Below are 27,580 nucleotides of genomic sequence, written 5' to 3'. Positions count from 1 at the left end.
CAAAATAAAATTATAAAATTTTTGGTTCAACTCATTGTTATATTCTATTACCTTTATTTTTTAATAAAATAGCATCTCAACCTTTAATCCGGAGGTTCCGGGTTCGTATCGTAGTCAAGTTTGGCATTTCTCATTCGCTAAAAAATTTCTATTTCATACTCTCATGCACAAATAAAAGTTTATTAATATTTATACTTTTTTATTTCAATAAATATTATTATTGAAACTGAGAATATTAAAGGAAACTTATGAAATATTATTAAGTAAACTTGTAATGTTCAATTATTTTTGAGTTTTACTGTAATTTTTTAGCAATGATATAAATAATGTTGAGTAATTCAATTAGATTCCAAATTATGGGAAACGGTTCAATAGGCCTTCGGAGAAAATAAATTGGGAAGGACAAAATACTTGAGAGATACTTTGAGCTATAACTCAAGTTAGGTTTGAAATATATTTTTTACAGATGTGATGTTATTTTTTAAACAAAAATGTTTAATAATTTCGATAAACTTAAATTTGAAAAATTATTCAGTTATAGAGATATTAAGGATTAAAATAATACTTTAATTAAAATAATCCTCAACATATGCAAATAAAAATTTACATATTTATTTTTTCTATATAATATGATCTGTTTTAAAACACACACACACACACACATATATGCGAAATGATGACCTGTTCTCAAAATATGAATTTTTATTGAGAAAGTACAAAACGGTGGACAGGTGGGGAAAAAAGGGAGAGAGGACATTTGTTCGTATATTTTTAGTATATTTTTTCGTTTATTTTTAGTATTAAACCATTTCCCAAAGTTTAGCACATTACTCACTGGGCATCAGTTGATGCACAGTGATAAGAAAATCTTTCTATTTGTTTTCAATTTATTATGTTTTTTTATTTTTTACCTTAGTCAAGTGTAAATTTAATATATTTTCCTCTCTAAAAACAACGATAAACTTATGCAAAGCATTTCTATTACGCCAGTTTAAACAATGAAGACTATAAGATTTACATTTCAAATGTAAAATATGTATGTATATGTATCTTGCTATAATATTCGTATATACATCTGTCATTTAGTATTACGAAGTAAGTTACACACGTTACAAATGTAGTTACACGTTATGAATAATCTACATTTATTACAGACACGGAGTCTAACAATTTACTTTGTTGTCCGAGCAATATTTTATGGAAATATTTGCCAAGATGGGATTTAAAAATCCCACAGCTACTATTTTTATAATACACTTAGAGGTATATTTTTCATGTAACATAATTTAAATAACAGTATTTTTTTTTTATAATAAATAATAATGTATTTATATTATTGTTTTAGTTATTTTATTAATTTTTATTATATACATCGGTAGGATTTTTACGTATTTCTTTTTATAGGTATTTCAATCAACTTTTATCAGTTGTTAAAAGAAATTATCTACACTTATGCATACACTGTAATCTAAATGTTATACCGTAATGCCTATACTACGAGCGGTATTATTTTTAAACTCAGACCTAAAATATGTTTAGTTAGAAATTTTCGGTAATAGCAGAATAAATAATAATAGTTATTGTTACAATGATAATAATAATAATAATAGTAATGCATTGGATTTAATAACACTTAATAAAGCAAAAAAACATATATTTCTACTAATTTCTTTTTTTTTTGTGTTTTATCCACTGTTTTTATCGTATTTTGTTCTGCATTAATCTTTTAATTTTAGCATATTTATTACAGCTAGTAAGAATTTATTTTTCTGAAAGAAATAATACTAGTTATACAGCCAACAGTTTCTTTGTAGATGAAGGCGAAGCTATTGCTTTCAAGACTAAATGTCAATCGTATTTCGTTAAGCTTGGTCATGATATGCGATAATATATCAGCTCAAAGAAGACAGCAGAAAACTACTCCCATTCACTATTACTAATTTTTTTTTTTTTTATATACTTCTCACATGGTATGCTTATTCCTGAGAATGACCAGTTATTTTGATGTTATGTGTCAGATCCAGCAACAAAACATTATGGTTATGGTATATAAAACACACACACACAATTACACCCATTTTTTTCAAATGCATTAGAAAACACTTAATTGTAGGAATCATTTAGTATTGCCAATTTATAAAATAAAATATTTCAAACAAATTTAGGAAAAATTAATTTTTGATTAGCTTTAAACACGTTAATAAATTGTTTTGTTGACTTGTTTTACTTTATTTTTCATTATTTTTTATTTAATTTCGATTGTTTGTTTTTTTTTTTTAATATTTAATTCTTTTGCTTTTTAGTATTGAAAATGTTGTTTCGTTTAATACCTAGTTAAAAAGTGTAGCATTTTGAAATGTCTTGTTATAGACTCCGATATTTTTATGTTTGTATTTAGTTTCTGTAAACTTTATTCACACCATTTAACTCAGAATGAAAATTTCTAGTTTTGTTTACAACTTCATATGTTTATTTATCATTTAACAAAGTTATTTTACGCCAAACATAAAATAGTGTGTGTTCCGTTCCACTTGTGCCGTCGGGTGCTGCTACCTAGCGAGCTTGGTCAGGCGATCTGATCACGCGATGTCCTACGTCATAATACCGAAAGGAGTGTCATTATGACGTAGCGACTTCTACTCATTCGGCGCCCGAATCTGACCCAGAGCGGTCGTGTTGCACATTCAGTCCCGATGGACAATGTTCGGATGAACGCTTACATTAGTTTTAGATTTATGTTATTCAGTTTAATTATATACATTCAGTCCCGATGGACAATGTTCGGATGAACGCTTACATTAATTTTAGTTTTATGTTATTCAGTTTAATTATATTTGTTATGTTATATGCTTTATTACGTTCAATTATATGTTATCGAAATATTAAGACGACAAAAAATTAAATAACAATTCAACAAAGATTTTAGAGCGAGGTTGGACGGTATGTCCAACCTCGCTCTAAAATCTACCACAACGTGTTAACGGTCTTCCGGAGAGATCGTTCATAACAAGTGTGTTTTTTAACTATTTTTTTGTTTTTTATTTCAGATTTCTCAAAACCTATTAAAATATAGTGCTAGAAACTATTTTTTTGCTTTCAATTTTTCAGGTTAGATTTCATATAAAACCTGTATTAAATTTACCTTTTTAATTTCTCTCTAAAGAAATACAGTCTGACTTAACTTTTCCGAAGGCGTAGAAATCTTTCATTACTGGAAGTCTAATTTTTCACTAATGCCAAGCGTTTCCGAACTTATCTTTATATGAACTTTCTTCTTTATTTTCACTAGTAGAACATTCCTGAAAGTTTATTACATTCTTCGTGAATCAGTCTGTACACACACACACACATCTTTGATTATTTAGTTCAGGTATTGTAATCTTTGTCTCTTCTTACAGTATTTTTACTTTCCCAATTCAATTAAGACATCTTCATTTCGAATTTTGCCAACCCACCTTGTTTTTTAACATCTTTCTGTAATATTAAATTTCATAGGCTTCTAATTCCTTTACTTTCTGCTTTCCTATTCTTCTTATTATTGTACATAAATCCTTATATCAATATAAATATCTTTTAATTGTTTTTTCTTTCATGTTGAATCCATGTTATTAGTTTGACTTTTTTTTACATAAAGCGTGCCAATCTGCTTTTGGTACAATACGTAAGCTGAAAGTTTTCTCCTCGCTAACTGCTGTGTCTAGTGTACTAGTCTATCTTGTTGCATTTTATATGCAAATGTGTCATGTTACTAGTAATCGGATGGCGTCATCTGGTTAGATAGTACAACAAACCCCGCTCGCTCGTCCCGCCAATGCCGACAGTTCGGTTGACAAAGTCAAGGGCAAACCTACAGCTCACTTACTGTATCTACTAACTAGTTTATACTTCGTATGCTTATTACAAAGAATAACAAAATTCAGCAATATTGATATATTGTTTTCCTCTAAACTTTTTACGTTTAAGTTATCTTCCTTTTTCTTATATTTCATTGTATTCGTTTTGTTTCGATTTAAAATAAATTTATCATTTATCTGTAAATCCATACTACTTAATATCTTTTTTTGTTTCTTTTTTTTTGTAATTTCATCTCAAAGAACAATTTGATCAGTAAATCTTAATATCTAAATCTCTTCTCCTTGAATTATTGCTCCAATTCCCATACTTTTATTTACCAGGTTTTATTGATTTATAAGTTGAAAAGAAATGAAATAGATTACATCCCTTTCTTTACTGAAGGTTCCATTTTTGTACTTTTCAAGCTAATAACTACTAAAATCTTTTTTTATGAATTGTAAATAAACTTTTTTACTTTATATAATATATATATATATATATATATATATATTAAACCTTCATTATCCTCTTAAAAGATTTAAATAGCCATTCAGAAGCTTTGTTTACTTTCAGTACGCTTTCAAAGAAAAAACTGTGATAAACGACTGCTTTCTTTTATCAGTATTCTTCTGATACCAAACTGGTCTTTATCTATTACGCCGTTCACCTAAAATCTTAATTATCTATAAATTATCCTAGTTAATTTATTCTTCTGGTCTAATAATTAATTAAAGATTGGAAGTTTGTGTTAATAAATATAAATGTAAAAATCACATATAATAATAATTATCATATAAAAGATTTTTATGTAAATTTGATCGCTAATGTTGATTGTTAATGTTTGATTAAAAGTTTACTGACAAGATTTCTTGGTAATTTAAAAAAAATATATGTGTATTTTATAATAATTTGAATAAATCTTGCGTAAGTGCTTTAATTATTACAAACATTTGTTAGTTAATTTCCTTCCAGTTTTTATATTCAAGTCATATCCCAGTCTTATGAATAAAATACACAACACTATATTTATTTAAGTAACATATTTTGTTCGAAGGTAATTATGAAAAGTACGATTTTACTCATTTCTGTCCATTTTTTTTCTCTGATTTAATTTTAAAGTTCTTATTTTAATTTTTTCCATTTTTTAGTCGCTTTATCAAGTAATAAATACTGGTTATTTATTAAATTGTTGCCGACTAGAGGATAAGTAAATTTATAATTATAGATGAACACTATATATATATATATATATATATATATATAAATGCTAGATTAAAGTCTACCTTGTTTTAAGTCGTTTTAATAAAAACTTATTGAAACAACAAAAAATGCGTGTTTATAATTTCGGAAAAACTTTGTTTTTATTAATTGGCTGGTTCCTGAGTTATATTAATTTAAGGTCGATAACAAATAATATAACATCAATTTTAAGTTATTTTGACTATGTATGTATATTTTTCATACGCCTTATGCAGTGAGTCCCAGTAGTGAGTGAATTTAAACTTGATGCTTGTATATATGGTCTACTCGATAACCGAAAACATGTAGTGCGTTGTACTCAGAAAATCAGTGCATTTCTGACTACGAAATAGTTAGGACCTCAGAAACGAAAATTCGGTCTTCTTGTGCAGAACTTCACAAGAGTTTTTTCGTTTTATAGCGAGCATAGTAAACCTGTCAGGTCAAAAACTAGATTTATGTAAGGCAATAGTATTTCTAGACAGGTACGTACAAAATGTATTTCTTTAATCCGTTGCTAAAAGATTCTGTAACTATTATCATGTATAAAATTGGTCAGTAACATTTTTATTAAAATAATAGTAGGAATAAGTATTTTCTAATTAAATCATTTTCATTATACGATATGAAATAAACTTTCAAGGTTTAATAACATTTGACTTAACCTTGAAAATATTTCTATAACTCTGTTATTATTATAATTTTAATTCAGTTATATAATTTATTAAAATATTTTATATATTTAAGAAAGTAATAATAATACAGTTTATAAATTTAAAATGTAAAATCATTTATAAAAATATTAATAATTGCACAGCACAGCGTTAAAAAAGTCGAAGTATGATGTAAGCAATTCAAAAAAATTATTAAGGTCTCTATGCGCGTACTTGTATATATGCCCTTCTGAACACATGTAAATATTTGTATTAATGTCTGAAAATGTTTTCATTTGAGTAATACTTAGTGAGTAAAGACCTGCAGTTTATTCAGTTCACTGAAGTGAAGGATTCAACTGGTATTATCAAATTTTTTTTTTTTTTGTAATTTGGTGAGGGATTCAACTGGTATTACCAAAATGTTTTTATATAATTTGGTTTTTAGCGGCATATATATTGTTTCTTCAATTTATTGAAATGTAATGTTGAAAATAAAATTTAATATAAAAAATATCAGAATATCAGATAAAATATTTATTTTATTTTTTTCAACTTTATTAATTTTTTCATACTTTTATAAAAAAAAAAAAAAAAAAAAAAAAAAAAAAAAAAAAAAAAAAAAAAAACTGACTAGATTGAAATTAATTAAAATTGTACAATTATACAAATTATCGATAGTTCTGATTTTAGTTTCTGAGGATAAGAAACTAAACTAACCAAAAATTTTTAACAATTTTCCGTTTAAAAATTATAAAAATCAATCAATATTAATTAAATAATTTAAAAAAAAAATATTTACAACTAACATTTATTCTGTTTAAATAATTACACATTATTTGTATAGAGTATATATTACATTTTATATATATAGATATTGCATATACATTTATATTTACGTATAATACATATTAATAATATATATGTATATTACATATACATGATATATATACACATAAATAATATACATTACATAGTTATTTCTTTCATTTCATTACAATTATTTTCAATCTATATCCATCTTCAGGTATTACTGACAAATTTTACAACCCCAGATGTATGATTAAATAACTTTGTATTTAATCAGAATATACGTACAAGTACAGGTACTTATACACAGATGTTTGCTTAAATTTTAACTACTACTACGACGATTAGAATGATTCTTTTAATGATTTTTTAGTGAAATTTAAAGATCGTTGTGGGTGTAACTCTACACAGATAATTTTATTACTAGCTGAGTAATAAAACACGAACAGAAATCATGGCGTTTTTTACTGCATAATATTTAACACTGACACTGACTAAATCGTTTTACTGTAAGAGACAGCTGCATGTTTTATGGAGAAAAATATAGAAACAAAGGAATTTATATTAGTATTTTTCATTTATCATAATCCGGTAAACTCTTCAGATATCACCTATTAAATAAAAACTATTACTGTATCACGATTTTTTTAAGTATACATAATTTTTAAGTGCTATCTGTGAAATTGTTTATGAAATTTTAAATTTACGTGGTAAAAGGGCTTTCATTTCAGTAGTTTTATTTTAATTTCTGCTTATTATTTCAATTTATATCTTGATCTATTGTTTTTTATAAGAATACGCATAAAAGACGTAACCAGAATTTAATAAAACTGATAGAATGAACTTATTTTAACTTGTAGTAATAATTTATAATTTAATATCTTATTAAGTCTATTTTCCTATTTCGTAATTTGGGCTATTTTCCAGTAAACCGTTCTCTTTTGACGAAAAATAAATTTTTCGTATTTAATTGATCATGAACTGAATTGTTGGATGAACTATACAGGAAAACTAATAAGCATTATGGTTGCGGCTGAGCAACAGAACAGCCCTGAAGAACAAAAAAGAGCAACAAAAGCAGAACAGAAGCGTGCCAAGAAATGTGTTAAAAATGGTGGGCTCATTTTTCAGCATTTATATAACTGGTACGTACACTTTGTTTAATAAATTGGGGTAAAAAAAGGGTTTTTACCTAAATTTATTGATTTTCACATCAGATTTCTGAAAAACTACTGCAGTTACGGTTCTGGATCCTCTTTTATTTGATTTTTCAAGTCAAAACCCAAAAGAGGTTACTAATTCTGTTCCTAATTAACTTTCTAAAAATTTCAGTACGACCTTATTTTTCCCGGGGTAGCTGAAATCAGAGTGAAGTCTTTCACTTGCCGTAACTCGCAAACGAAGCATTTTAGGACATATGTTTGGGATTTTTTCATAACTTTCAAAAGTAGATTAGGTTATGAAAGTCCCGGGAGAACTTTATGATACACTCTGTATAATCACACACACACTCTCTCTCTTTCTCTCTCTCTCTGTGTGTGTTTTGGTATGTTTTGTTTAGTAGTCGTAATCTTTTGAATTTCTTTTTTTTATTCAGTTTAATGAGATTTCCATTACACCGTAATATCTTGATCCAGTTCTAAAAACGTTTTACAGATAATTTATTTAAACAGTATTACAAACGTAATTACTGTTACCGCAACATTAATTCAGCTTAAAAAAATACTAATTTTTTATTTTTTTTTTTGACTAGAAAAAAATTGTAATATTATTTCTATTTTTTTAATTGTCTAATTTAATAAATACCATTATTAGACACATCTATTAAATAAAAATATTACCGACTATTATTAATTTATTATAATATGGTGTAATATTTTAAGTCAGCGTACTTTAAGTAATTTAGTATAACTGTTTTAATTGCTTTAATTTATTTATTTTATTTCATTATTAAATAGAAAAGAATACAAATTATTACTGAAATTATAAATTTGTATTAATTATGTTAAAATAATCACAAATGTATTTTTTTTAAAAAAAGATAATTTCAGCTTTAAAAATTTTTATTACGTTAAATAATTGTAAAAAATGAAATAAATATATATAAAATAATATCAGTATACTTATATTCACGTTTTTCTATTATTAAAAATCAAACAATAAAATAATTTGTTAACACAAATAAGTTTTTTAATGTTTAAATTGTTTTTTTATTAACTCTTTTTAAAAAAAATTACTTCACGTTGCGTATAGTACACAAATATACACGGCATATATCTTATTATTACACGACTGCCCAAAAAGGAGCGTGAGGAATGTTTTCAGGGTGTGTGTATGTATATTTGTTCCACCGTAGCAGCTCAACGGCCGAACCGACTTAGATGGATGACGCTGCGTTGCAGTCCTTACGTTACGGGAAGTGTCATAGGCTATATGTATATATTTATGTTTAATATATATTTAATATATGTTTAATATGTATTTGATATATATTTTATATATGTATGTTTAATTGTAATTTCAAGCCCAAAAAAAAATCATATATACGATTCTAAATGGATAATATAGTATTTTCAGTATTTTTATAGTATTCTAAATGGATAGTATTTTCAGTATTGATTTATTTGAATCGAAAATAGTTGTCTTTTAAGATCTGCTACGATACTGAATGAATGAATTATGTTAGTAAAATTTATTTTATAATTATTATTACTGTTGTTATTTATTGTTTATAAACATTTAAGAAAAAAATCTTATGCATTTTTGACGGGCAGTATGTTCGATCTTGTAAACATGCTCTTTATTTAAATGTTTAATTACACGACCGCCCAAAAAGGAATGTAATCTATTTAGGGTGTATGTATGTATATTTTGTCCGCTGTAGCAGCTCAACGGCCGAACCGATTTAGATGTATGGCCCCGTGTTGTAATCCTTATGAGTGTCATAATGTGTATCCTTGAGAGTGTCATAGGCTACATAAATATGTATGTATATTTGTATAAATATTATATATTTTTATAAATATATATGTAGTAATGGAGATTTATCGGTTGAAGCACAAATTTTAATGAATGGAAGTAATGAACTGTGAACTGTGAGTCTCTTTCACTGTGTGAACTGGGTTTGAACTGAATCGTTCGAATCAATCGAATGAATCATATTACAAAAGTAATAGAATTAAATTTACGTTAAATAAGATAAACTAATATAAAATAAATTTAAAAAAAAAATCTGCTTAATAATGGGCTTTCCACGGGGGATGTGTGTGAGGATAGAGTGGTGAGGTGTTGCAAACACCTCGTGCGAGGCTAGATCAATTGGTAACAAACGGGGAGCCCCTGGAGAGCTGCTTTGCGAGGTGCAATGAGGTGTTCTTATAATATATCTTCAAGCAATCGTCCGATTCTTAAAAATCAAACGGAGTATTTGTTAGTAGATTGAAGGTAACTTTTGCGTACATCAGGTACACTCTCGATCTAACAGATAACGGTGGCTTGGAAATGTTATATCTTCGCAACCAATCTTCCGATTTTCAAAATTTATACAGGGTATTTGGTAGTATAATACAAAATCAAAATGGAACCAAACCAGAACAAAAAGAGTAATTTTTTTTCGGCAGTCGTGTTTTTAAATTTTTAATATTTACCTTTTGTTTTGACCTAATGATGCAGTTCAGAACCTGTGTAACGCGGTGATTTATAAGTCACCTTTAAATACCTTAACTATTTTTATGTAATGAAGATAAAGAGTTTATTGAATAATTTTTTAATTTAATCATAGTCTAGTTTTTTTTTAATATCAGGTTGTCTAAAAGGTATTGAGCCTTTGCAGGTCAAAATTTAAAATACTCGTACATTCAATGTTTTTGGAAACTAACATTATGAGACCTCACATGTACCATTTTTTTCGATGACCTTCTGCCATATTTCCAGAAGACCATAATCCCATCGCTATAGAACTTCAGTTGTTTCTGATAAAAGAATTGTGACGTGTGGTTTTCACAGACCTCTTTTGAAACTAACATCACATTATTTACGGTGTTCTGCGGAGACCGAAAAAATCATAGTCTTGACGGTACCAAGTTCGGTCTTTGCGGTGGATGCATTAAATCCTCCCAGTCAAGTTCTCTCAATCTCTGACGGGTCGTTAAATATGTAAGCGGTTTGGTGTTGTTAGCATGGTATATGACATCTTTTCTGTTGACCAGTTCACGCCGTTTCTTTGTTAGGCGCAATCGCGCTAATTGCGGACAGTACAGATCTGAATCTACCGTTCTACCTGGCGGTAGCAGCTCGTGAAACACGATGCCCTTCCAATCCCACAACAACATATCCCATATCCCACCACAGCATAACCTTCCTGAGCATCACTGTGGGGTTTTCCACAGAATGTGAAGTTTCTCCTCGCTTCGATCACGATCTTTTCCGCACATTGTTATGGTAGGTTATTCACTTTTCAACAATCGTGATCAACCGCTTCAGAAATTGTCCGATTTCGATACGTTTCAATAGAACTTGAAGAATAAAATTCGATCGAATAAATTTTTCTTAGTCAGATCTCTGGTACTCAAATGACGAGCTCTTTTAGTAGCCAGCTTTCTCCAAATGGTTTAACACTGTGTTTGGTGACAGATGTTTAGTTGATTGGCGATGTCATGACTCCTTACCGGGAGTCATGTCTTTCTCAAGTTTTACTAGAATTAGCTAACGTTATCTCTTGCACAAAATGTTCAATATTTTTAGACTACCTATTATAAATAATTTTCAAATTTGAAAATTCTAATTTGTTAGTTCCATAGAATAGAGCTAAAATTTAAAAAAAATCTTAACAATAAGTTATTTTTCATTTCTGATGTACAACAATTTAAAAAAAAATTAATTCCCAGATTTCGATATATTTGAAAATTTTGAGAATAATTTAGTCAAAAGATTTTCTTTTCTTTTTTTTACCTGTATCTCATTGCTGTTAGTCTGCTTAACTATAAAATCGATTTTATTCAAATTTTATTTATGAATTCTTTTTGCTTCATTGATTTTTCTGTCTTGGTTCAATTGCACAAATGTAAATATAAATGATAATAAGAAAATAGATTTTTAAAAAAGACCTTTTTTTCTTAAAAATATCTCTTATGATTTTCATTAACTGTCAGTAATTAATTAGAATAATAACATTCCTGTATAGTGTGAATATACGATTTTAGCTAAAACTTTCATGTAATTTAGAATCATAAAATTATTCTAAATATCTTTTTAAGAATTTTCTGATTTTTTTTTTTATTTTTGTCTATATTAATTTCATAATATAAGATTTTAAGTAAATTCAGTTAAAAAATAATAATAAAATAGCAGAAAACGTATACCAGTCGGAAAATAAATAACCGTTTATGACTTATTTTTGTATACAATAGTGTTTATTTTTCTTGTTTTAACTAAAAAACCGTGGATTTTTATCCGATTTCATTTTATATTAGCAAAAATTCTTTTGTACATTCCTAACCCACTGAAATCACGAGTGTTTTTCATAGTTGAGTATGATTCAACCTTAAATCACGAATATGAAACGCAGTGGTCCGATAAACTGGGGTTGCTTCTTTGGACTGGTTCTCTTCAAACGAATTTTTTCTAATAATTAATATTACTGTAATTGTATTTTATGTCCTGAATTATAATTAAAATATAATCTAGTTATAATTTTTTAAGTAATTAACCTAATTAAATTGGTATATTTATTATAATCGTGTAATATAAGCTTATAAATTGTTTGTACATTAGATAATTAATTGTTATTAATTTAGAACAAAAAGGTGAACTGATATTTCATTAATTCATATCATTAGGATTTATATAAGCTTAATAATAAATTTAATTATTTCTGGAATTTTAATTTAACAAACTTAAAAATGTAGAACTAATTCTAAATTTGATTCGTATATATTTTTTACTGTCTATAATTTTACAATTTACTAATTTTAATGATTTTTTTTTAATAATGCTTCTAGATAAATTAAAGGAACAATATTTTAAACAAAAAATGACTAGATCTATACAGATTTCTGTAAAATAATTTTTTTATTTATGTGTTATGTTTATTGTTGGTTATTTACTGCGTAATGATGTTCTCTGATATAATTCCGATTTTCATAATATTTTTGCACGAAAATTCAAAGAAAATTTATTGTAAAAGTTAGGATGTAATATATGCTTCTTCATACATACGGTAGTATCCTCTATACATTCTACCGCAACTTCTATTTTCTTTATATATGCTTTTATTCTTTTTTTTATATGCTTTTCTTTAATTTACAATGATTCAACCGTGTCCTAAAATCCTTGCAACCTTAATAACACTCATTTTCCGACGATGTCATACAATAATGAAATTTTACACAGCTCCATAAGTCGGATGTGCAATCACGGGTGATATTTTTAGAGTGATAGAATATTTGATAGAGATAGCTGTCATTTGTTTTGTTTTGATGACATTTTGTTTTGTCATTTCAGATCAGTGATTACTGACAAATGATCACGGAAAAACTGACGCCACAACGACGTTTACAAATTTTAGAAATATATTTACAAAATCAATGTTCTGTTCGCCAAACGTATAGAGCACTTCGTAGTTTTTATGGTGCACATAATCGTCCATCAGAGCAACTTATTCGTCAAACTATTGATAAATTTTGAAAAAAATTTACTCTATTCAATGAAAAATCAACAGCAAGACAAATATCTGTACGTACAGGCGAAAATATCGGTGCTGTCAGTGATAGTGTTGAAGAAGATCCGAATGTGTCTATTCGTCGCCGTTCTCAACAGCTTGGACATTGTCCATCCACTACGTGGAAAATTTCACGGAAAGATCTTGGTCTACACCCACACAAGATGCAATTTGTTCAAGAACTGAAGCCGCAAGGCCATAATAAGCGTCGTTTGTTTGGTGAGTGGTGCCTAAATCAATTGGAAACTGATCCACTTTTTTATCGAAAAATTTTGTTTAGTGACCGAGCTCCTTTCTGGTTAAATGGTTATGTCAACAAGCACAATTACCGTATATGGAGTAAGACCAATCCTCAGGAAATTTACGAGTTCCATTTGCATCCTGAAAAATGCACTGTATGGTTTGGGTTAGATGTTAGAGGCATCGTCGGTCCTTATTTCTTTAAAAATGAGGCCGGAGCGCATGATACTGTCAATGGTGATCATTACAGATCAATCATCAGTGATTATTTGTTTCCAAATTTGCATGATATCGACCTGCAACAGTTTTGGTTTCAACAGGATGGTGCCACACCTCATACTGCTACCGAAACAATGGATTTATTGAAAAAACAATTTCACGAAGTGGTCCAGTGAACTGGCCTCTAAGATCATGTGACCTACCGCCAGTGGATTATTTTCTTTGGGGATATGTGAATTTTCTGGTTTACGCTGATAAACCAGCAACAATTGACGCTTTGAAAGCAAACATGTGTTATTAGCGAAATATGTCCCCAATTACTTGAAAAATTAGTTCGAAACTGATCGAATCTGGTTCATCAAAGCTAGTCGTGGTGGACATACGAGTATACCGGAAATTATTTTCAAAAATTAAATATCAGAAAGTTACCTTTCAGATAAAATAAAATTGGCTTCAAACTTACTTTTGATGAGTTTTATTTCAAATCAAGGTTCTATCACTCTAAATAATACCCATTTATATATATATATATATATATATATATATATATACACACACACACAGAGTGTTTGTAAAAATCGTTCCAAGAATTCAGTACATCGAAATAAAGAAAAAAACTTTATTATCAACTTCTATCCGAAAACGCTTAGTATTGGCTATTCGCCATTTTATATTTTACATAAAAATTTATTTCTCAGAAATGGTTAATTGTATTAACCTAAAATTTCGTGTACTGATAGTTTACCTAAAGGTTTATTTGTATTATAATACTAATAATCAATCAAATCTCTCAATCTATTTCAAAATTGCAGCCATGTAGATTTTTTAATTGTTAATATCTTTGCAAATGCTAGTTTATTTAAATTGTATCTTTTATAAAAAAATGTTAAGCGTTTCATGACAAAGTAAATGACAGCTTATTTATTCAAATCCATTCATAAATAACAAAGTTATAACAAAACTTTTTGAAGTGAGTCTCTCTAGATTAAAAAACCAATTTTCTTTTCCTCCGAAATATAATTAAATAACTTGACACGATCTCAATTGGAATAATTTTATTAATGTTATCATCTAATAAATTATAATAATTTAATAATATCCAAAATATTGTAATAAAATAAAATACTGTTATTACTGAAATCATGAAAATAAAACAATAAAAAATAATTTGCATTACACGTTTTTCGGTTAATGGACAGACACTGGTTATTAAACAAACTACTTCTTTTTTCAACTAACATTTATTTAACAACAATAAATGATCGTATAAGATAATAAAACATTAATAAAATAAACTGCAGTAGCTGCTCAAAATGGCTGCCCTCATTCAAAATACATGTTTTCTGGCGTTTTTTCATTGACTGGTGGATTCCTTCAAAGATGCCAGGTCTGACGAATCCTCTCAATTCCGTTTACAATTCTCGTGCGCAGTTAATCTATACTGTCCACGGGGGTGTCGTATACAAGAGTCTTTAAATGGCCCCATAATAAAACGTCGAGAGGATCGAGATCGGAAGATCTTGCAGGCAGCTATTGCTTGCAAGATCTTCCTGGGCCTCCTTGATTAATCCATCTGTTTGCATACGATTCATTTAGGATTTTAGGTGATCTGAAACTTGTAATCTATAATGAGCGGGAACCCTACCCAGCATGAACCACATTTTATTGCGTGTGTTTAGTGGTAGACCTGGGAGAAAAAGTGGAAGATCAGGCGTCATGAAATCTAAATATCTTTCACCACTGAGCGTTTCAGGTAAAAAACAGACAAATAAGTTATTACGCAGAATTTCCGTTAAATTTTTTTATCAAAATAATTTGTTTTTACGTTCATTTGATAATAATACAAATTGATCTTTTATACACAATGACATTAAATTTAGTAAATCATATAACTATCTGAAGAAGGCGATATTGACATAGACAATGACAATCGATTTACTTAATATCTTTCGATATACACAAAAACATTAAATTTAGTACAAGAAGTTCTAGGTTATTTATTAATACTTTTTTAATGATTTATACAATAGTAAGATTGGTGAGGTTTGAACTGTGGTAAATATTCTGGGGAGTCATAAGAAAGCTAAAGTTAAAATTACATAATTATTAGTTCATTAGTTTCGGTGGTTATCGGGAACAAACGAAAAAGACACTGTCTCTTTATATAGTGGTGAGATTAACAAAAAAAAAAAAAAAAAAAAAAAATGGTGGGCATTTTGGCGTCTATACATTGGTTCCAAAGAAGTGAAGCTTAAGTCCTATAATTGTCAATACTTTGAGCTATTCAAATATTACAGTTTTTAAACGTTTATCCCCGAAATCTGCGATAATTTTTGAAAATTATTCAGTGTCTGATAATGCCTTATTTTGGAAAATAATCTCACTTTTAGAAAATAATTATTTATACTAATTGAAAGAACTCATATTTTTAGAAGTAGTTTTATTACCAGCAAACACTTTTAATACGAAAACAGTTCTCAGCCTGAAAACGCTAATTTAAAAACAAGTTCAATTCCATCTGCCTGAATTGTAAAAACGTAGAAAAAAATTTATAAGTTTTTTTAAGGGTTTCAGTAATTTTCCAACATTTTTTTTTATTTGTTGAAAAGTTGTTTAATTTTATTTTCTAATTTCCAATATAATTGTAAAAGATATTGTTTGTTGAAAAATTAAGAATACGATTGAAAAAAATTTTCACAAGTCCGACACCCCTTTTGAAAAATATCCCTTTAATATAATACCTCACTCGTACTTCGATGTTTTAAAATTGAGAGATTTTTAAGAAAGATTTTTAAAATTAATTTCGCGAATACTCAAAAACTACTAAACAAGATTTAATGATTTTAGGTTAAATTATTTATAAAGTAAAAAAAACTCACACACGCGCGCGCGCACACACACACACAACGAAATTTTCAATTTGTGATTGTTATTTTACTAAAATACTTTTTTTTCTTTTTTTTTTGTAAAATTGGAAAGTTTTTCGTTTAATATCTAATTAAAATCTACTACATTATATGTTATGTTTTATTAAACGTCGAAATTCTTATTTGTATTTAGTTTCGGTAAATTTTATTCATTCCAAATTTTACTTAGAATTAAATACTCTTCAAGTTTTGTTTAAAACTTTTATGTGTTTATTAACCATTTAATAGTTATTTTGCGCCAAACATAAAATAGTGTGTTTTTCGACCCCAATCTTTTGTCTTTTACCCCAGATTTCTGAAAAAATAGTAGAAATATCGTTTTGGAATATTTCTTTTAAAATTTTTCTGATCATATTTCATATAAAACCACTAAATATACTTCTTAATTTCGACCCCAAGAATTATATTCTGGCTTAATTTTACCGAATGCGCAAAGATTAGGGTGAAATCTTTCGCCAGACGACGCTTGCTAACGAAGCTTTCCGAACCTACTTATATGAACTTTATTTTTTATTTTAACCAATAGAACATGTACATATATAAATATATATATATATATATATAGAGAGAGAGAGAGAGAGAGAGAGAAATAAATTTTAACTCAGGTAAAGAGATTTTTAACTTACACTTAATACTTTGGGATAAATGAACAGAATATCAAGAAATACAAAAATCTGGAGTTATCAATTTTTGTTACATAATAATTACTTTTTATCACTAATATAATCGTTAATGACCGATAAATAAATAATTAGCATGAGATGTTTCTTAAATTCCATATGTTACTGTTTTATTTGATATGACAAAATATTCTTGAAAATTACCCATATTGAATTATTAATAATGAATAATTTATTATATAATCATTATGAAAAGTCAATAAAATTATTCCCAAAAATATTAAGCATCCAAGTTTAGTATGGAAAAAGAGGAGTGATGTGGTTTCCCGTTACTTTCATCATTGAACTAAATTGACTGTTGATACATATTAACATGTCTAATGAATTTTAGTTGATATTCAGGCAACAAGTAACACACTTCTAATTTGTTCATGGACTCGATGTATAATTAACATTATTAATTTTAAAGAAAGTAATTCTGATTAGTGTCTTCTGTACTACAGATTTTTTAAATGCAACATAACTATAAGAAAGACTGGGACAGATAGTGTTAAGGAATAAATTAATGTGTATTTTACTAAGGTAAAAAAAAAACAATGTTTCTACTTAGTGGAAGGAAATACAAGAATAGTTCTAAAATTTTTATTGAATGAAATTAAAAATTGCTTAAACAAATATACGTCAAAGTCAATAAAGTCTAAGAAGTTTTGGAATCTTTTGTATTCAAAACAATAGACAGATTCCTGTCTGCTCATTTATCTACTAACATATGAACACTATTTGTTCAGGTCAGACAGAATTTCCCATCCATCACTACTTGATCGGGAAATTTTGTCTAAGTGTTGATTTTTTTTACTGATTAATTTTCTCCCAATTAAGTATACTTATTTTTGAGTTATTAATCTTTAAGTTATAAATAATGAAGTTTAAAATACATCTCATTAATTTTGAATTATCTAGTTACAAGAGATTATTTACGGTTGAGTGTTTATCAAATTTATTTATTAGACATATACATGCTTAAAATAAAATAGGAAAAAGTAAGAAAAGAGAAATTGTTAAGAAAACCATATGAAATTTAACTATTTGTAAATAATAATTGAAAAAAAAAAAATACTAACAAATTTTCTGTTTAACAAAATTTTAAAAAATCTATTAAAAACATTACCATCAAAATGTATCAGCCTTTGAAATTAGAAAAAACTTAAACTGAAAACATTTACGCAGTTATTGTTATACTATTACTAATTTTTTTTTCCAAGGGTAAATTGTTGTAAAAAGGGAAGACATTTAAGGATCATCCATTTCTTGACTTTTTTTATATTGGTACTAAATAGTCTCTTGACATATAGTTTTATTTAAAAAAAAGTATTTCCTAAAAAAAATCAACTTTGTTAATAATGAATAGATACTGTACTTAGTTTTTTTAAATTTAATTACCTATGAAATTAATTACATTTTTCCATAACAACGGATTTTTATGAAACTGTAAAGCAAATAATAAATCTTAGTATTAAGATACATCTTTATCATTCAGAAAATAAAAATTTAGAATGTATTATAACTTTAAATTCTTGTTTGAACCGGTAAAGCTAAACCGGTTTTGCAAAAAAAAATCTGTATAATTCTATTGATGACGATTAATCGCAGAGTGTACATAAATTGTTTAGTAGTCGGTTAAAATAAATACTATATAAATATAAAATTACTAAATAAAAATAAGCCGGCTAACTGGAGCCAGTATAAAAAAAAAAATCATAAAAACGTACTGTATGGATTAGATTCATTTATAACATGACTGTTTAGGAACTGGTTTCATAAATTTTGTTGAAATGATTAAGGGCGATTCATTTATAAAACCAATAATCCATCGTATTTTTATTTATAAAAAGTTTTTTGTATACTGATGTTTTTTATTCGTTAAAAATTCAATGTCATGAAAAAAGAAAAATAAATTTTTGCTGATAATAAGTAGGCTATATAGATATGCACATATGAACACACGGCTAGAATTCAAAATTTCTTTCTTTTCTATTGTTTAAGAATATAAAAAAATGATGAAAGTAGTTCTCGTATTTGCTCGTTTTCTAGATATATTTGCTATCGATTTTTTTTAAAAGTACAAGTAAAATTTTATTTAAACTTTGATGTATTTATTGATTATGTAATTGTGCATCGAGGAGTGGGATAAATTGTTTATTTTTAAAAATTGATTGAATATCCGTAGGTTCTCATCCAGTGGGATTGATGGATAAATGATTTGATATCAATACGTCAGGACTATAGGGCTTTACTAACTGGAAATCTTAGCACTTTTTTTGGTTTATAACTATTAATTATGAGCAATATTAATTAAATTAAAAAAAAAACATACAATTATTAATTTTAAACAATAGAAATAAAAAAAGGTTCTATATATGTATATATATATATATATATATATATATTAGGCTTGACAATTTTTCTTAAGTGAAGTTGACTAACACCCCCTAAAGGAAAAATAAGCAAAATACTTTTTTTTAAATTGTTTCTACGTTTTAGATCCAGCTCTATAGTTAAAAACAATTGTAGACATCTTTTGGCAGCTTCTATATAGTAAGTATAAACTTTAAAACAGAATTTTTAAAAATATATAAACCAAAGGAAGATAGAATAAAAGAAAAAAAAAGTATATTTCAATTTTAAAAGTGGGGGGATTGATTTTTTGAAAAACATTTTTGGATTATTGATTTATGCATTGTAGGTAACAAATTTTCTTTACTTAAGCATTCCCTAAGGTACCTCTGAAAAAAATCGAGATTACTTTTTTCACGATATTCTCCACCCTTGAACGAATTTTGAAAAAAAAATTAACATGATCAATGCTCCTTATAAAGAAATATTTGAGCCAAATTTGAGGAAAATCGATTTGGTTAATCCTGAGATATAAGGTGGAACATACATATATTTTTTTGGTCCAGATGAACTAGTTAAAATATAAAACGTAAAGATTTGGAAAAATACCAGATAACCAATTTTTGACATGATAACCATACTTTCCCCTTCGATTCTTGCTACATTCCCCAAGAAGGTAAAACATTCTTCTGCATTGGTTTTATATCATTAAATGTATTATGTAAATATTAAAAAAATGGAACCGAAATCAAGACCATGTAATGTGATGCACGTATATACAATTACAAGATTCCCACTTGTCCCTTATACAAATTTTTTAAAGTTTTTAATAATTCAACTTGATTTAATTTTTTATTTCTCCCTAATTAAGGTAAATAAATTGAGAGCAATTTTCATTTCAATCGGGATTATTAATATTTTTAATTAATTTTTCGATCAAACCTTCCAAAAATAAACCGTACTTTAAGGGTTAAGTTCTAATTTTTATACAAATTATTTCTAGCTCAACAACATTGTTGAAACCTATTTTAAAGTAATTTTTAAGCTCTATTGATAAAAAAAAATTATTAAATAAGTATTTTTAATGATGTGTAATTGCCGGCCTCCGTGGCGCAAGTGGTAGCATCTCGGCCTTTCATCCGGAGATCCTGGGTTCGAATCCCAGTCACTAATCGCATTTTTCCCACGCTACTTGTCAATAATTTCATCCTCTGAAGCTACATAACGGTGTTCCCGAAGGTTAAAAAATATTATATGTGATATGTGCTTATAGATGATTTTCTTCTCTTTTGAGCACCAGAATTTACTTCTTCGACATAAAAATGTTTTTTTACTATTTACTAGGTTACATTTATAAACATCTGCCCTTCCCTTTAAAATAATACTGTTTATTATATTTACAATAATTTTATTAATAACAAAAAGAGCAGCAACTATATTGATATATGTTTTTGTGTAGCATTATCCTCTTTAATTAATTATTCTATTATCCGTTTAATATTAATTATTTTATGTATTTTTCTTGATTTTTTTTAAATATAACATTTTTTCACAAATTTTTAGGCAATTTTTTAGAAATATAGTCTTAAAATAGTAGTAAATAACACAATATAGACTATGATTTTAGAAGTATAAATCGCCGATCACTGTGGTGGATGGTAGCGTATTCGCACTTTTATTTTGGGGGTTTTGAGTTTGAAACCTGGTCAGGTATGAAATTATTCATACATAATAAAATTCTATTTCCATATTTCCACGCACAAACTTCAAAAGCTTCTGCGGTAAATAAATGAATTCATTATTAAAAAATAAAAAATAAAATTAATTTCATAATGGTTTAATAATAATGTTCTACTTAAAAAAAAAAAAAAGAAAAGTTGCTAAAATCAGTCTGAAATAGTTTTAGTCTCTAAAACAGTGTATATACCCACAAACTTACGCTTATAGCGGCAACAAATTCTCTTACAAATAACTGAGAGTAGACCGACCATACCTAAAAGAGAATAAGAGTCACCCGAAACTAGTTTTACTATTATTATTTTGTGTTTTTTTCTTTTTAATTAACTTTTTAGAAAATCTAATCTGGAAATTATAATGAAATTCATGTTTCTATTAAATTTAAAAGTACAAAAAGCAATTAAATTTTTTAGTATACGAATGTTTACTTTATACACACATTCACACACACACACACACACACACACACACACACACACACACACACACACACACACACACACACACACACACACACACACACACACACACACACACACACACACACACACACACACACACACATATATATATATATATATATACACAAGTGAATTTGATAAGATTACTTTGAAAGGAGTCCAGTACCAATCTAAATCATTTCAATAGATGAAAAATTAACTGATTTTAATAAATAAACGAGGGTACTTTAATTAAAAATCTAATAAAAACATTTTCACGTATAACTCCATTCTAAAGTTCCTGTTACATATATTATGAAAACATACACGATAATTTATTTATAAATTATAGATTGAAAAATTATAAGCAGTATTTTTACTTACATATAGCAGTTCTTGTCCGTACGTTCCTTGAATATCCCATTGGATATAATATAGCCCAATAACGGTCAACAGAAACAGCAACAAGACTGAATATTGATATTGTACATAAAACAACTAATAATGATAAAGTAAATAAACACGCGTGAAGCTGTTTTGGTAAACCGATGTAAGCTAATAAAGCACATGGTATACCTAAAAGTCCAACAAGTAGATCTGCTACCGCTAATGAAACAATATAATAATTTGTTCTGCGTCTTAAACGTCTTTCTTTACGAAATGCAATTAATACTAATCCGTTACCAGCTACCGCGGTTAATGCTACTAACACTTCACACACGTAATATACTGTATCCATGATAATATTGCGAATATATAAATCGATATATATTTTTATATATATATATATGTATATATTATATATTTATTGTTATCAAACCTGTATGACTATCATGTAACGATAACACGAAGTTGCACTGCCGCGGGCTGTAACAGCCAGTTTAATACTGCGCGTTGGAAACAACATTGCCTGATTCTACGAACAGACATGCTCCTTGACACCTTCTACCTCCAGCTTGTAACGATATTAACCGATTTCAACCGAATGTATTTTGTTTTTGTTTATAATTTTATTAATCATCAACTTATCTTTAACATTATTGTTATTATTATACTGATAAAAAATTTATTGAAATCGTTTTCAGCGAAATAAATTATATATTTATATATGTAAGTGTGTGTGCAAATTATAAAATTAAATGAAGAACAATTAACATTTTTTATCAAAATATTAACAGAATATACTTATCTTTTTTATAAAATATAAATAAAAAACCAACAACAAAAATTTATTTTATAAAATAAGCAATTCAGTACTACTGTATGCCCACTTATAAACTGAAGTAACATTTTAATTTTATTGCCAAGGTAATAAAATACTATTTGAGTAATGCAATTATTGTTATTATATCTCAAATTGTAATTGATAATATAATTTATTAATATGATAATTTATTTTATATGGGATCCCCAATTAATTATTTTTATTTAAAAGGGAATCGTTACGTTTATTTGCAGCTATTTTAAATTAATTACTTTACGTATGTTTTTCCTAAAATTTATTCAAATTAATTTTATGAAATTTTTAAAAGCTTATAATTAATGTATACTTAAAAACCATCATTTTTTCTTTTACAAAATTAACTATTCGTAAAAAAAATATATATTTTTTTCTTTTGATAAGATCAGAATATTCAGTTTAACTTTATTTATCAATCATAAAAATAAGCATATTTATTATTATTTAGCTTTTAACCCTTGGTCCATTACAATTGAATAGGTATAATAAAATATAAATAAAATATGAAAATCGTACCAGATATATTTATTTAGATCTTGCTCTGTTCTTGGAAGACCAAAACTTGCTCAGAACAAATCTTTAGTTTAAAATCAATCATATTATATAAAATGATAAATAACAGGAAATATATTTTAATTTTTTCGATGTTTTATAAACTCAGTAGACAGTAATATTGTGTTTAAAACTTTAAAAGAGTTAAGATATAATTCTAAAATTATAAATCTAATAAAGGAAACTTAGCACTTAACTCTTTGTTATTATCGTACGGCTCTAAGTTTACAAAAAATGTAGGTACGGTTCCTTCGTAACCCGATGGTGGGCATTGAAAATGCATGGAACCCTATACCCTTGACTTTCTCCTTTATCACACTGATTGGAATTAAGTATTGTAAAATCTTTAGCACTACCCGAAATGCTCTCTTGTCTCTTTTGGTAAACGTTTATCCTATGAGGTTGTGCTCCGGGACTTTTTATTTGTTTTACGTTGGAGGAGGAAAAATCTGCAACCTGATGCCCAACAGTTGGTAATACTGGGTGTGTGGGGTTTCCTGCCGAAGCAGGGACCCACTAAAAACCCTCCACCTTTCACGACGCGGTGACGGAAAGAACCCTAAAGTATGGCATCGTCTCCACGCATGCTAGCGGGCACTTCTTGTGCTACCCTTCCGTGAGGGTTTCCAGCGTCCTCCGGGGGCACCCAGCGACGGCGATCCGGTTGGACCCACGCTACCCACCCCCAGAAGCTGGCCTTCACCACCACTTTCAGACCAAGCACCACCCTATGCTTCTTTCCCTAGCTTACCTTGAGCACCTTGTGAAACCATCTCGAAAATTTTCTCCAACCTTCTTCTGAACTCATCATGACTCTCATAACCTGTTCGGGCGAGATGTGTCGATAAAACGGCCTTTCCGCCTCCCATCTTGGACAGCTCATGAAGGTGTGTACAACATCGTACACACCCTATTGATCTAGATCAATACACACCTAGATGTGTAGAGTCCTCTAAAGTGGAGGTAAACTCCAAATGATTCATGGCCTGTAAGCCACTGGACTATCCAGTGGTCCACCTTCCCATGTCTCCTGTTAATCCAGGTCTTAATGCAAGGAATAAGATGGGGCATCCAGCTGCCAGTCACCGCATTATCCCACCTCTCTTGCCATTTATCTAGCAGGCCCCTTCTGGCCTCTGTAGAATCACTACCTCCATATCTAACAAAGCGCTCTTCGGCTAGTAGATCAACTGGTAGCATTCCGGCAATCACCAGTGCCGCCTCCAAGGAAACGGTCCTGTAAGCCTACAACATCCTAAGCGCCAGTTGCCTGTAGACGCTATGCATCCTCTGCCGGTTGTTTTTTACGCTAAGAGCACCGTGCCATATTGGGGTCACGTACATTAATACGGGGGTGACGTGGTAGCTACTGTCCTCCTCTTCGAGTATTTAGGGTCCCCAACGTTCGCCATTAACCTGGTTACCACTGAGGTGACCCTCTCCGCCTTCTTGCTAACTTCAGCCACTTGCGCCGTGAACCCTCTCGACCTGTCGAACTAGATACCAAGGTATCTAAAGGGGACAATTTCTTCTCCATCTAGCACCACCGTAAATCTAGGGATGCTTCTCCTCCCTCCAATCAAGATCATCTGCGTCTTGCTGGGAGAGATCACCAGACCTCTAGCCGTCAAACAATTCACCAGAGAGCTAAGAGAAACCACAGCAAAACGCTTCACCTCCTGGGCAATACAAACCCTAACCACAACCGCAATATCATCAGCAAAGGCTGTCAATTCCACACCCGGTGGTACTTTTATTCTTAACAGGTCATCATCGGCCAGATTCCAGAACAGGGGAGCCCAGTATTAATCCCTGGGGTACACCCCGCTCCATGGTCCCGATGAGCTCATCACCCTCTTTCGACACTGCCAGTATCTCCCTACCCGTCAGGTAATCTTGCACCATCCTGACAAGGTAGGGAGGAACCTTCTTATTAATCAGAGGGTCCAGATCGCATTCCAAGAAACACTATTGAATGCGTTCCAGATATCTACCATTATTACAAGAGGTCTTTTGTGTGCTGTGACCCGGATGCCTCCACATTTACCGCCTCCATAACTCTGGATATAGCATACACAGTGGATCTTCGTTTCGGAAAACCAAATTGGTGATCAGATAATCCTCCGTGCTTGTCAATCTATAATCGTCTCGTTATTAAAGCTTCAAAAAGCTTGCCGAAATTATTGATTAGAGCCAAGGGTCTAAATCCTTTATTTTTCTTTTGGATATGGACCAATCTGGTCCTTTTCCAAGTTACAGGTATCATCTCGCGACAGATAATCTTGTTAAATACTTCGAGTAGCGTCAGTGGTGACGCGTCCACCAAGACTTTGAGTATATCAGTCGGGATACCGGTCCCGGTCCCTTCCTAGGCTTTGACTTATCGATCACGTATAAATGCTCTTCCATCGTGAACCGGGGGATCCCCTCAGCCACAATTTCCCTCAGCATCCAGTGCTGATCTTTAGGGAAGAGTTTCCTCCAAACCTCCCTCAGCTGTGCAGTAGGCAACCTAGGTATCGATTTGCCAAATATCCCCGTAATCACTCAGTAAGCATTTCTGAAGGGGTCAGTTTATTACATATTTCCTTCCACTTAGCTTCCTTAGATTTGACAATCACACTCTTGAGCTCCCTACCAGCTTGCCTCAGTAGGGTTAATATATGTTCGTTGGCGGTTAGGTTGCCTCTCCTCCTTCCATTAGTGAGTCTTCTCCTATATTTAATACAGTCTCTCCTAGCGGCCTCCACCTGGGGGCATCACCAATAGACCGATTTGTGGCTTTTTCTGGTCCTTTTTTTACCTAAGGTTTCTCTGCATACATCAACCATCATGCCATGCAGCTGTTGCGGCTCCACACCCTCAGAGCCATGGTCAGCCATTTTCTGCACAAACCCAATTCGGATCCCTGGAACCTGGGTTGGTCTCATTCTCCAAGGTTCCAATACACCAATTTCATAACCTCACGGCTCCCCAGCGACCATTTCTATACAGGGATGATTCCTGAGAGTCTTGTACTTCAACATGCGCTAAAACATGTCTCTTGCCTCGGACTCCTCAACAAACGTAAGGTCTAGAGTGAAACCCCTGTCTCCTCTGTGAAATGTGTGTGCTCCAAAGGTGCTTACACACACATTATTTACAGAGGCCATCGCCTCAGCCAGTATACTGCTTCTTAGATTTTATGTTTCACTGTTCAATTCAGGGGACTTTGCACCGCATACGAATGCCAGGCCATTCCGCCTCCGAAAATCTCCAATTAAACTCTCTATTTTGTTAGTAAATTCCGTTACTGATATGTTAGGTGAGACATAGCAGCTATAGAAATTCTTACTACCAACCTCAACCTAGACGAACCCCAGTCCCTTTCCACTACCAATAATCGCACCGTACTCCTGGACTACTTGAATAACATTTTTGTTAGCGTCAGTTTCTTTCGAAATTATTTTCAGCTGTTTATTGTTAATCATTCGTACACTATACTCACTATCCTCGGGTTTAATCACAACTGTTTCTAATAAATAATAACATTTTATTATGTTAATGATATCATATAACACTATTTTTTTTAAATATTTTCCTTTTGTTTAATTCGCTTGCTAGTATCTTCGATTGGTAGATATTCGTATTGATTCGACAACGGTAAATCATTCCTAAATACTGTCTGTGACACCTTCTGTGTTTTAGTACTGATATAGTCTGCCATAGTACATTGCCTGTTTGTAAATCTGTAATGTCAGTTTCACCCTCACTCACAGAGACGTCACTTACATTGTCAACAATATCATCTCTTATTAGTAGACGACGTGTTGTTTTTCTGGGCTTTCTGCTTGAGCTTATTAAAGATCCTCAGAATCGCCTTCTGTTAGGCTATAAATTATTGTTTACGTATGTCACATCGCCGTTGTTATTAGGAATAGCTAGCAGCTTATCCAAAACAACGTATCAGACGATAGA

General features: G+C 29.5%; 1 protein-coding gene across 1 annotated transcript in view; it reads right to left on the bottom strand.

The window, feature by feature from the left end:
* LOC142322694 (uncharacterized) overlaps positions 1–22,703 on the bottom strand; it is a 289,630-nt gene extending 266,927 nt beyond the window's left edge. Inside the window, exon 1 of the mRNA XM_075361774.1 lies at positions 22,216–22,703. Coding sequence (XP_075217889.1) covers positions 22,216–22,570 — 355 coding nt within the window. The 5' untranslated portion in view covers positions 22,571–22,703. The remainder of the gene's footprint in view (positions 1–22,215) is intronic.
* Positions 22,704–27,580: the final 4,877 nt, after the last annotated feature.

This window comes from Lycorma delicatula, chromosome 4 (genome assembly GCF_047948215.1).
Source record: "Lycorma delicatula isolate Av1 chromosome 4, ASM4794821v1, whole genome shotgun sequence".
In the NCBI taxonomy this organism is placed as follows: domain Eukaryota; kingdom Metazoa; phylum Arthropoda; class Insecta; order Hemiptera; family Fulgoridae; genus Lycorma; species Lycorma delicatula.
Note: the sequence above shows the minus strand (reverse complement) of the source record. Positions and strands in the feature narration are given on the sequence as shown.